Source organism: Helianthus annuus, chromosome 8 (assembly GCF_002127325.2).
Source record: "Helianthus annuus cultivar XRQ/B chromosome 8, HanXRQr2.0-SUNRISE, whole genome shotgun sequence".
Lineage (NCBI taxonomy): Eukaryota > Viridiplantae > Streptophyta > Magnoliopsida > Asterales > Asteraceae > Helianthus > Helianthus annuus.
The window spans coordinates 105,165,159-105,178,758 of NC_035440.2; the positions used below are offsets into that span (position 1 = coordinate 105,165,159).

The 13,600-nt window shown below is 35.3% G+C and overlaps 2 protein-coding genes across 2 annotated transcripts; one reads left to right on the plus strand and one right to left on the minus strand.

Moving 5' to 3' along the window:
- The first annotated feature begins 313 nt into the window (after positions 1 to 313).
- On the plus strand, positions 314 to 2,992 carry LOC110873437. Its single transcript, XM_022122362.2, has 3 exons — positions 314 to 611; positions 1,917 to 2,014; positions 2,590 to 2,992. Exons 1-3 carry the CDS (start codon positions 551 to 553, stop codon positions 2,863 to 2,865), a joined length of 435 nt encoding a protein of 144 aa, XP_021978054.1. The 5' UTR covers positions 314 to 550; the 3' UTR covers positions 2,866 to 2,992.
- A 91-nt stretch (positions 2,993 to 3,083) lies between these two features.
- Positions 3,084 to 5,402, minus strand: LOC110873436 (two-pore potassium channel 1). Its single transcript, XM_022122361.2, has 3 exons — positions 5,316 to 5,402; positions 3,849 to 4,807; positions 3,084 to 3,305 (listed from the first exon to the last, which is right to left on the minus strand). Exons 2-3 carry the CDS (start codon positions 4,754 to 4,756, stop codon positions 3,116 to 3,118), a joined length of 1,098 nt encoding a protein of 365 aa, XP_021978053.1. The 5' UTR covers positions 4,757 to 4,807; positions 5,316 to 5,402; the 3' UTR covers positions 3,084 to 3,115.
- Positions 5,403 to 13,600: the final 8,198 nt, after the last annotated feature.

Genomic DNA, 13,600 nt, shown 5'->3' on the forward strand with positions numbered 1-13,600 from the left:
CTTTAAACAGAAGTTGACAGTAGGGGTAATATTGCAAAGTTTTTCATTAGTTGGGGGGTCAGAGTACTAAATTTCCCTGGGAGGGGGTCAGAGTGTCAATCTCATATAACCCCAGTGGGTAAAATTGTAGTTTACTCGACTATGTATTATAGTTTCTTTTAATATATTGATATGCTACTTTTTTTAATAACTAAACTTGCACACCATGAGGATATTCTACATGATTAAAAGTATTTAGAGGAACAGAATCGTTAACCGAAGACGACAGACAAAACCAAACCAAAATCAAACAAAAACTAAATTAACTAAAAACCGAATTAACAAAAAACCAGTACCATAACCAACCAAGCCGATATCAACCGAATTCTAAACGTTTCTTGGTGGTTGGTAGATGAGGTGAGATTTTTCTAGGGTTTATCTTTCCACCGTCAATCGGATCAAGTCCCCATATAGAACCTGAATCAAATTCCCAAATCGATCACTTTATTTTATTCCATTTAGGGTTTTCAATTCGCAGCATTCGTCCATCTGTGGCAATACAATACAATTCATGATCATGGATAATCCCTCTGTGCAAAACCCTCCAACAATCGATGAAGACGACGAGTGGGGTAAGCCATATATATTTGTTCTTTATATTGTTCATAACGATTTGTGATTGATATTAATTCGATGTGTAATTGATTTAGTAGAACTAAGCAGCAATTACTTTATTTCACTTCAATTGTGAATTGAATTGAATACGTTTTTTTTAATCAAAATCAAACCTTTTGATTATGAGACGGATTAGGGTTTTGTAGTGAGTGTAATTGTGTAACAGATTTTTATGTATGTGAATAATATTAATAATACAATTTTACCCGTGCCGGTAGGGATGTTCATTGTCTGGACGGGCGGGTTATGGTGAAAGTTTTGAGTTGAACCGCTAACTATGGTTTTGGGAGACAATCAAACCATTCAAGTTGGGTGGGTTGGCATGTTTTAGCGGCTGTTACAGAAGTTATATTTGGGAATTGTTGGTTTGTATTATATTGCATTTACGTATCGGCATGTTTCGATCAGTAGTTTTAAAAGCCCAAGGCGCATAGGCCAAGCCTTGAGCCCGGCAACGGGGTATTTTAGGTTGGCATCTTTTAGCGGCTCTTACGCGCATAGTATAAAATATCATTTTTAGGCTTGTTTAGTGTAGGTTAAGCTGTTTTGGGTTGATTCTAGGTTAATTAGGGTTTTTTAATCATTTTTGGCCGGATTTTAGCTGGAAAGTCACCTGAATTTGCGCCTGAGCGCCTAAAAGGAGGACTTTCAAGTCGCAGCGCACATGCGTCTAGCGCCTCGTGCGCTTTTGACGACTATGATTCCAGTGCCGTAAATCATTAAGCGCCCGACCCACAAAAACCAGACTGTGAATGGAATAGTATAGATCTCAACTGAAATAGCTGACTTTCTTCAATTTGGTCAGTTTCAAGTTTCAAGGGTTTATGAACATCTCTTTAGGGGTAATCTTGATAAGGTTTAGAGTTTGAATTTGTAGTTTGAGTCAGTTAGTTTGTTAATTTGGTTGTGCTTATCGTGTAGAAGTCTTGATGATATTCGGATACGTTTACTCTCTAGTTGTTAGGAATTTGATTCCAATAAGGTGTCTTGTTTAGCAAGTATTTGTTAGTATAAGACTATAAGTATAGGGTGAAAGGTCAATGTAAAGTGTGGTTTTTGATCAATAATAATAGAGAAAGAGTTGATGTCGGGAGTTGACCCAAATCCGGTTGTTTTTGTGTTTGCTCGATCCAATTAATGCCAAAAATATCATGCTATGATAATTATGTTATATTTGTACCATGCGTGTGACATTTTGTGTAATTATTACTGATCAAGAGTTTAATAACCCAAATGTTGTTTGGCTCAACGTTTTTGTTCAGACAATGATGACTTTGTGATCCCAAGTTTGGGAATTGAAGATCCAAATGAAACCACAACAAATGCTCCACAAGTAGAAGACTCAAAACACACAACTGAAGTGAGTTGCCGATTAATGTCTATTTTTCTTGTACATAGAGGTGGAAACTCCGGCCCGTTTAACGTTTATTCAGGAGTGAATTGCAAGTTTTGTCCTTTATCTATATACCTAATTTCAGGCAATGTCCTTTGTCTTTAAAATTAACAAGTTTTGCACTTATTGTTTCAAAATCTTGCATGGTATGTCCTTTGACACTAACTCAATTAAATTTTAATGTTAAATCAGGTCAAGTGTTTTGCACATGAGGGCGTATATGTCATTTCACGCTGTAGGGACTATTTTGTATATAATATATATCAAGGAACTATTTTGTAAAAAAAATATATATCAAGAATTAGATTATTACTGAAACAATATAGAAATTAAAATTTTAAATCATACCTAACACGTTAACTAAATGTAAAATTCAAGAAAAATGAAGAGAGAAAAAATGTTTGTGGTCTGCTTAATTCGACCTGTTTCGAAATCACCCATTTTGGCCGCAGCCCACTTTGACCCATTATTACCCAGCCCGCTTGACCTGCCATTTTTGCTACCTAGTTTTACGTCTTATCAATTCGTTTGTTTTTGTGTAGGTTAAGAAAGAGGAAACCATATATCTCGGGCCACATGGAGCTCCACCGTCACAATCAAAACAAGATGTAAACTTGTACGGACGAAAACAAAGATTCAAGCAGAAACTGAAAGACGCTGATCAGAGAATTAGCGGGTCGGGTCGAGAAAACAAGCTTGAAAATATAAGAGATCTTGTTGGTGGTAGCAAGATGCATGTTAATGCCTCCAAGAATTCTAGGGAGTGGCTGGACCCACATTGTCATGAGTCTGAGTTTGAAAAGAGACAACCTCTATAGAAGGTTTCGACTGTTGTGAGTTTTTGAACTAGTTACTTGGACTACAAGTTTCTTTAAAATGATGTTTTATATCAACATGTAACTTACTTTGCAAAAGTTATCATTATAACACAATTCTATTGTGACAGCCAATATAAATATAGGTTTTTAGTAGAACAAATAAATTTGTATATTAGCAACTAGACTAGATTTAACTAATAACAGAGTTAACTATCAAATTTCTTTTGTAGTTGTTGTGTCATGTGTAACATCAGACGGATGTTTGCGTAAGCAGCATCTTTGGGTCGTACCATGATGATTGTGAAAGCAGAACATCGGATGCAGTCAACGTGCCGGTTTTATCAAAGTCCAGCCTTTCAAACTCTTCCATGATCGGCGTCATGTCTTCTTGGCTGATCTTTCCCATTTCTTTTAGTTTATATAGGATGAACTCCGCCGCCCTATAGAATAATCAAATTAATATACACAAAAATAAACATATCAGTGTTTTGAAAACCAGACTGGGCCGACCTGTCTAACCAGTATTACAGAGAAACGTTAGTGCCTCTGGTTTGTTTACAAGCTAACGGAGAGCCACTAGTGAAGCAAAACAGGCGATGTTTGCATCATCTCTTTGTTAGCCGACACAAACTTTTGATAAAAACTCAACCATACCCAAACACGGTTAACACTTGTAAATCGGATGCACGTGTTACCCATTTATCTAAACGGGTTGTAAACATTTTGGTCAAGTTAATGGGTCGTAACAGGTAAAACGGGTTAGTAGGATGAACTTATACCTTATGTTCTTTTATTTTTTAATATAAGTTTAAATGAGATGGCGGGTTAACCGGTTTATACATAACTCAACCCGTAAATAAACAGGATAGATAAGTCAACCCGTTTAGACCCAAATGTAATTAGTTTAATTTTATGTCAAGTTCATGTCATGTCGGATCATTCACTATTAGTATATGCAAAATGTCAGGGTTTTGTGTACTTACACGACAACACCGTCATCATCGAGATCAGCCGCCTCAAGATCCGCAGGTGTCGTCTTTCTTTTAAGAGCCCATTTGACTAACGACTTCTGTCTGCTTTGAGTATGCAACACCGCAAAAGCAAACAGCAACTGGCCTAAGTAAATAGTACCAGACAATATCCAAAACAAAGCAAAAACGCGCCCACCTTCCGTTGAAAAACATTTATCAATATAACCTAAGCTCGTGATCGTGCCCACAACACAATAAAACGCGTGAACAAAATCCAAATCCTCAACAGCAACCAAAACCGCGGTCCCCGCCCCCATAAGAACCACCAGCAAAACCACCAACAGTATACACTTGTTTCTAACTTTATTGGATTCCATTCTTTTAAGCGTTTCTGCAGTACCAACGGTTTGATGCATATGAAACGCTTTCGCAAGAAGTACTTCTTGTTTTTCGACTAAAAGATCTGCGGCTTTACTTAGTACCAGCCCGATAAGAAGCATACCGAAAAAGACAAATAAGCAGGCGAGTAGTATCGTAAGATTACTACCAGGGAAAAGATCTCCATACCCGACAGACGTCATTGTGACCACAGTGAAATAAACTGCATCGAGAATGCTGTTTGTTTTTTTACCGTTGATTTGGTGTCGAAGGAGGTAAAAACAAAGTGTACCTGTACCGAGGTATATGCATAAAAGGATGGCTACTTTTCGGTAACTTGGATGGAGGTAGTTAAAAACGGATTTGGGCCGTGGAAGAGAGGTGGTCGATTTGGATTGTGAGGGAAATGAATCTGATGTCGGGGCGCTTTTTATTCGCCTGAATCTTTTTCTTTTGAGGGAGGTTATTTGATCTTTGGCTAGTGAGGGTTGTGATGGACTAGTGCTTGTTGGTGAAGCATGGGTTCCATCGTTTGATGACATGGCGACCGCTCAGTGTGCACCAGTTCTTGGTAGTATTGTGGAATTATGAATCTATGAATCAAACAGTAGAGGAAAAGAGTAAGCATGAAGCTACATACAGCTTACAAAAATCACTTTTAGCCTTGAAATTCTCATGATATTGTTGTGTTCATCTTAACCTTTTGCATAAATTGCCAAATATTATGAAATTCAAAGTCTATATTCTACTTGTCACATCAATGCTCATTGGAATTTGTTAAGGGCAAACGGAGTGAGAGCCAGGAGACCCAGTGATTGAAGTCCCGGCCCCGGGTTGGAAACCTCTCCCCTCCCCCCCCCCCCCCCCAATCCCGGAAAATGGGGAGCTCTCGCCCATCATCTGAAACAATTGCAAGGTATGGCCAAAACAGGTAAACTCAACCAAAAGACTAGTCTAGTCTGATGGGTGAGAAAGTCTGTTTGGTTTATAAACCCCACATGTGAGACAAGTCCTGTACCTTGCAAATGTTTCACGTAACACTACAACACAAAGCCATAAACAACATCATAGCGATATGAGGAGTAAGTAGGTTAAACTCACCTCTCTGAATGTTACGATTTGATATCTGGAGGTGCTAGCAGAAGCAAATATCCATTGTTTCAGTTTCAGACAGTTGTAAGTTGTAGACTGTTGGAAAATTAGAATAATGTGAATGGAAATTAATTTAGTGATAATTTATGGGACTCTTCATGGTGACAAACTCTTGAGTAGAGTTTTATGTCACTTGATTAGCTTTTATTAGAGTTTTTATTTCTCTAATTAAATACCTAATTAAGTGAAACTTTACTAGAGTTTTATGTCTCTAATAAATCACCATTTAAGAGAAACTTTTCATAACCCACATCTCTTGTAAAAATAGTAGGATTTGTGCCTCATTTTGAGATAGAGAAAAATGCTAGAAAAATACAAAAGAAGGGATACAAGAAATATACATGAATATATGGAGAGTTCTTGGAAAGAAGAAATACTTGGAGACCCATGTGATGGGTACTTAGAGAAATATGTTTTCTCTATACGATTTCATCACCTTTGTATCATAATTTTCCAAAAGTTCTAACACTACAATTACCGGATGTAACCTTGGGCCCGTGAGCCATCTCCGGCAGTACAGACTGCTTCGGCTGTTGTACCCTGGGAGACAGACGCGTCATCTTTAGTAGAGGCGCGCAATCTGTTCTAAGGGAAGCGTGTTGAACACGTGCCTCAACCAAATTCGTCAACGTTTTAGTGTGCTCTTTGTTGCAGTCAAGGAGTATTTTTCAAGACTCAAGATGATGAATACTCGAGTCTAGGATGCTATCAAGTGCGCGTGAAGGACCCACCAGAGATGCGGCTTGAATTAAGATTGGTATATATATAATTATATTTATATTCTTTTATTTAGTTATTGCAACCAGTATTGTTCCATGATATTTCCTAAGAATAACGAGAGTCTCGTTACGGTATATTTTGTAATTATATTTTACAAAAGGTGAACCTATTTCCTACAAACTTAAAACAGATTTCATGAGATTGTTGCTACAATCTTAAAACCTTATTTATAAGGATTTTGGGTTCACAAAAGGATTTATAATAATAAAAAAAATATATATATTTTAAAGATTATGATCTTGTAAATATTTGCTTTTGGGAAATATGTATGTGGTACAACTTGTTGTGTTTGGATTTCTTGAGATTGAGATACAATCTTAAATCCTATACCGCGGTACAAAGCGAATGGTTTTGGTTCAACCGTTTGGTTTTTAAACGATTTTGGGAATCGTTAATTTTTCTAACTTTTGTGTTAGATCGGGTTTATTAGTGTAAACCATACGTTTTTTTGTAAACGTTAAATTCTCTAACATGTGTGTTAGACCGGAATTATTGGTGTCAACCATACGTTTTTTGTAAACGTTAAATTCTCTAACATATGTGTTAGACCGGAATTATTGGTGTAAACCATATGTTTTTTGTAAACGTTAAACTCTCATACGTAGAGTTTTTTTATTACTTTAAATAAGAGTTTTATGTTAGTTGATTAGAGTTTTATGTCTCTAATTAAGTCTCTATTTAAAGTAGACTATTCATCCACCCATGGATTGATATGAACAAATAAGTCTTATAATGATTTTTGTAATCATTTGTCTTCTAACATGTGTGTTAGAAACGTTCATGAAACGCGTTAGTTTGAAGCAATTTTTTAATTGTTTAGTTTCTAACGGTGTATTTTAATGACTTATTTATTTGAACCATATATGTGTTTTAGCAAGCCGAATTAACATTTTGTGGAAATGTTAATATTTCTAACGTGCGCATTAGAATTTCTTTCATTTTAACATGATTGTTGAAAATGGTTAAAATACAAATGCTTTGAAATGTTTTATGTTGATATTTTATATAAGCAATTTGTTATAACATTGTTTTAATGCTTTGTATGATTTAGAAATAAAATGTCATACATTGAAGTTAATGGTTGATTGGCTTCAAGGAATTAAATCACTATAAAGTGATGGTGTGGTAGTTATATGAATTTAATGAAATTAAAATCATTTACTAGACTCTTCATATGGAAGATAAACTCTTAAGGAGAGTTTCAAGTCAATTTATTAGTTTTTATTAGAGTTTATTTCTCTAATAAAATCTCTAATAAAGTGAGACTTTTACTAGAGTTTTAACGATGATATTTGATGAGTTTTATTAGAGTTTAAATATATAATTATTGAGACTCCTAACTCTTCATATGTAAAACTCTTGAGTAGAGTTTTAATGGTGACATTTGATGAGTTTTATTAGAGTTTAAATATATAATTATTGAGACTCTTAACTCTTCATATGTGAAACTCTTGAGTAGAGTTTTAATGATAACATTTGATGAGTTTTATTAGAGTTTAAGTCTATAATTATTGAGACTCTTAACTCTTCATATGGTGAAACTCTTGAGTAGAGTTTTAGTGATGAAATTTGATGCTTTAATTTGGTCATGTTATATATATAATGACTTAAAGTTTTCTAACATGTGTGTTAGAAAATGTGTATCACGAATACGAGGTTAGAGATTGTTCATAATGGACATAAATGTTTTATGTAAACATTTAATTGCCTATGTGTGCATTAAAACTGATGAGAAACAGTTTATTTTATAAACTATATCTTTGGAAAACGTTTTATGTAAACGTTCGATTCTATAATGTGCTTGTTATAACATTTTTTTAACATGTGTGTTAAAAAAATGTTATTTGGTGAAAACAACTTGGTGTTGTTGTGAACAAATTTAATTGTTCAAGTTTACTACTTAAATGTAGTATTTGTAACAACTTGGTGTTGTTTTAAGCATAATTGTCCAAGTTTAAAGTTTCAAGATGAAATGGGAAACTTGTACTTACAAATGCATGGAGTCTTATTGAGGGAGTACCTCAAGACACGCCATGGGACAATATTGTTGAGAAGATTTCGGTCAGATTATAAAGTGTTGAAGATAAAAGCACTTTGCTATTTGATGTCTACATATTGTCTATGCTTCCGTTTAAATTTCAAAAGTGATTGCCACTTATGATTTAGTTTCCAATGTATTAATTTTATTGTTTTGTGTTCAATATCTTCGGATAACACATGCAATTTTTTACAAAGAAATAAATCACTAATGGTTGTGACGTATAAATTATTTTTGTGGAAAATAATTATATCGTCGGTTATACATTGTTTAAAAGAATATGATTTTAAACGGATAGCACATGAAAAATACTTGGACATAAACAACTTGAGAGTTGTTACATTGACTAAAAGTCAAAGATGAAACATCAAATGTATAACCACATCATGAATGAGTAATGAAAGAACGTAGTGAGTGTATTGAGATGAAATACACTAACGACATTCATGTCGCATATTTCATTAGAAGTCATTGAAAAATTCACAAGTGTGAATTCTAACATATGAAAGTAAAAGTACTATATGTTATTGTATACCTTTAATAAATCTTGCGAGATTTATAAGTAGATGCGTCTACCACTTGATTATTGTTAGATCTATATGGAGATTTTACATTCATTAGGAGAGCATCCTAAATATACATATCTCCTAATGAATAACAATAGATGTGTGCAAATCACTTATGGCAAAATTATGAATGCCATGTTGTTGAGTGTCGATCTAGTTAACTCTATCTCACACATAATAGTGATTGTAGACAAGAAACATTCATCTTGTTGGTGATGAACGTGTTCAACAAGTGACTTGGATTAAGACTTATGTTTAAGTACTTACGAGTCAATGGTAGATTGTTGGAGATCAAAGGTAATCAAGTTATGTTCCTTAAACGAATGATGAAATTTAGCTTTGTGCTATATACAATAATTTGTGAGACCTTCCTAAATATTGATGTTTTAGGATTATGAATAAGTCTTATTATTTTGTCTTAACAAGGGATGAATGTTGCAAAGTGATATTATGATATCCTTAGGGCTGTGAAGAATCAGAATGATGCATCTTCTGTTCACATGCTAAAGTATTGTAGTCTAAAGCATGCTAGACTAGTACTTGGTTAATTATGGGTCTTGACGGAGACTAATTAACTCTAAACATTCAAATGTGTATGAACACAAAAAGAATTTGTGTAGGACAAAGTTGAGAGAGAATTTTCATTCATTATAAGGAAATGACATGTAACTTTTAAAAGTTTGTTCGAAAAGCTAATGAGGAGAACTCATTGTCTAAGCTTATTCTAGATGTTAAATTAGAATTATTCTAAGTTGGTGACAAACTTATGACAATGGCATGTGTTGCTTTGGTCAGCTCGGAAGCTTGTGTAAGCTAATGCAATATGAGTTGAATTCACTGATACAATAAGGTTGGTCTTGTTCAATCATATGTGTATAAATGTCGCCATAAGTGGTGTTACGGAAATGTTTATCAAATGGCAAGAAATGTGGGGGAGGAACCATTTAAGAAACAACCCTATAAGGGTATGTAGAAATGGTTCTCATTAACACATCTAAATGTTATCCAATAACACTTAAATGTGGGGGGTGTCTTGCATTTGTTTTTAGCAATAAGGATTTTGTAATCCAATCTAACATTGCAAATAGACGACTAAGTGGAGGACACAAAGGTCGTAGTGTATAATGGAGATGTGTTTGCCTTAAATGATACACGTATCTTACGAAGACATATGTTATAACCAGATTCAGATGGCCACTGAGGTTATAGTCTTAGAAGTTGACAATAGGCAAAATTAACTTATGAGTTAAGAACACATCATGACAACTGATCTCAAATACGCAAAGTTATTTGCTAATGTTATGGATCCAACAACCTGAGGGTTTATTAGAGATCAAGTTGTGGAATGGGACTGAAGCCCTTAAAAAATGAAGTTCATATGATGGAAACCTAACTCAGTAGACTGGAGATCCCAAGAATTGAGTTCAATAGGAAAACCTAATTGTATGAATAAGCGAGGTCACTGTGGGGGAATAACCCTACGCATTTAATAAGGTAGTTTATTATAAAGATTAATAAACTTCCTAGTCCATTCCTAAAAGTGACAAGTGTGAGGCTAAGCATAATATGTGGTAAATGATTTGGATAGATCACGGTAACCACAATGCTTTTAATGATCTAAGGAGAATCACCTATGTTAGAGAGAAGTGGGGTCGCTTCGAATGGAATTGAGGGCACAATTCCTAGAGCTCTCGCAGAACCAGGAAAGTGTTCCACGACCATTATTGGACACGACTATGAGGAGATGACCCGGCTAGGGAGAGTCTTGTGTGAAGTGTATTGTCGTCTATACAAACGGCAGACGAGTTCAAAGACATCGAGATCTACTCAGAGCTAGTGGGCTAAGTGCATTTCATGAGCGAAGGTTCAAAGGGTAACACCTACCTATCGTATGCAAAACTCAACTGTCGAGGTTCCATTGGATTTTTGTGTGTTTTGATTAATCTCCATTCATGTGGGGGATTGTTGGAAAATTAGAATAATGTGAATGGAAATTAATTTAGTGATAATTTATGGGACTCTTCATGGTGACAAACTCTTGAGTAGAGTTTTATGTCACTTGATTAGCTTTTATTAGAGTTTTTATTTCTCTAATTAAATACCTAATTAAGTGAAACTTTACTAGAGTTTTATGTCTCTAATAAATCACCATTTAAGAGAAACTTTTCATAACCCACATCTCTTGTAAAAATAGTAGGCTTTGTGCCTCATTTTGAGATAGAGAAAAATGCTAGAAAAATACAAGAGAAGGGATACAAGAAATATACATGAATATATGGAGAGTTCTTGGAAAGAAGAAATACTTGGAGACCCATGTGATGGGTACTTAGAGAAATATGTTTTCTCTATACGATTTCATCACCTTTGTATCATAATTTTCCAAAAGTTCTAACACTACAATTACCGGATGTAACCTTGGACCCGTGAGCCATCTCCGGCAGTACAGACTGCTTCGGCTGTTGTACCCTGGGAGACAGACGCGTCATCTTTAGTAGAGGCGCGCAATCTGTTCTAAGGGAAGCGTGTTGAACACGTGCCTCAACCAAATTCGTCAACGTTTTAGTGTGCTCTTTGTTGCAGTCAAGGAGTATTTTTCAAGACTCAAGATGATGAATACTCGAGTCTAGGATGCTATCAAGTGCGCGTGAAGGACCCACCAGAGATGCGGCTTGAATTAAGATTGGTATATATAATTATATTTATATTCTTTTATTTAGTTATTGCAACCAGTATTGTACCATGATATTTCCTAAGAATAACGAGAGTCTCGTTACGATATATTTTGTAATTATATTTTACAAAAGGTGAACCTATTTCCTACATAGACAAAGTGAAGTGCAATTTTATTTATAGTGTAACTAAAAAAGTTATAGCCCATGGCATTATAGCCTAGTGGCATCTTGGAGGTGGGATAAGGCTTTGGGACCATTAGGTCCTGGGTTCGATTCTCACAAAGGGGGTTTTTCCCAGATTTATTGGGTTTCCTCCTGAATTGGTGTATATGCATTATAGCCTAGTGGAGATGGATATGATCGGATGATTCTGCTGATGGCACGATAATACTCCAGTGGTCCGTCAGTAATCCTAATTTGCCGTTAAAAAAAAACTAAAAAAGTTATAGTAAGTCACCTGCACCGAAATTTAAGGAATGGTCTACATGCTTTGGTTTCCATATTGTGAGCCGTTGGATCAACGGATTCAAATGCATTATTGTATTAAACGTCTACTATTGGTTGATAGCAGTTGAATAACTTAGATCGGTAATAAATGCGTAGTGCTTTGTATGAATATTGAATGCTTGACATTGGATCATGGCCTCGTGGGAAGTAAAGTAGTAATGCAGCATGAGTGGTTTGAATGTTGGAGAAGTGTTATTTCCGGAAAGAAAGGAACCACTATTTAGAGAAAAATGTTTGAATAATGAATGTGGTTTGTCTAAATGTTTGTTCTTTATAGTTTCACTACTTGTTAAACCAACCGTAGTGGGGCGTGATTTTTTAAAAAAAAAACTAAAAAAAAAAGCCCCAAAACGCCCCCCCCCCCCATCCATTACACTAGACGTTATTTAAAAAAAAAATTCAGAAAATTGATTTTGGCGTTATTAAGAAAACGCTGCATGTGGCCAATGGGCATTATTCCCATGTTTGACTAGCCAATGATCATTTAGGTTGCCCCTTTTTTTTTGTTTAATGATTGGAAGAGGCATTATTCCCACTACACCACTTTTGCAATAACGTCCCATGCTGACTGGACTGCCATGTGTCGGATAATGCCCCATGGTGGGGGCATTATTTTTCTTAACCACTACACATGGTCTTAGGGTAAATTACACTTTTCGTCCTTAATATTTGTATCGGATTGCAACGGATAATTTTTAACTTTAATAATTACAGTCATAATCATTTATTTGCAAAACTCGTTACACTCTACGTCCTTTAGTATTAACCAGATTAAAATTTTGGTGAATTACTTTTTGAGTCCCTGTGTTTTAGGGGTTTTAATCACTTGAGTCCAAAATCAAAATGTTTAACGCCATGAGTCCCTATAACCACTTTTCTTAATCATTTGAGTCCAAATTTCTAACTCCATCCACCAAGTCTAACCATTTGAGTCCAAATTTCTAACTCCATCCACCAAGTCTGTTAACTATGAGGATAATTTGGTCATTTACACACAAAGTACAAGTCTTATATTCACATAAGTATAAGGAACAAGTCTTTAATGCATAAACTTTTAATATATAATATATATAATAAAACACACGCACACACACCTACACACACCTTCTCTCTCATCTTTACACACTCTTCCCTCTCTATAAACACCACCGCACAGCCACTATTCCCACCATCATCCCCACCACTGCCACCACTATCGCACTACCGCCACTTCCAAATACCCATCACCACCGACACTAGCTAACTTTAAACCTCATTTGCATAGCTAAAAAGTACGAAAACTTATGAACATCTGGTTGCATTTGCATAGCTAAAAAGTACCAAAACTTATGAACATTCCAAAAGTAACCCATCCCGAACAGCCCAACGAATAATCCACTAGCAATCATCCCAGTTGTTAGAAACAATCGGAGATCCAAGGTATCCCCTAAATGACCGGCAACATACACACACTCTCTCTCTCTCTCTCTCTATATATATATATATATATATACATACACCTGCTGCGTCTTGTATATATCCGCAGTTGTCGTTACTATGTCGGTTGTCTGGATTCCGTTGTTTTATAATATTCTCTCTTTTAATCCCACAACAGCTTCAAATCAAAATCAAATTCAAACCCCAAATAAACAGATTTTTGCTACCTGTTGGATCCAAATAATTTCTTGCTTG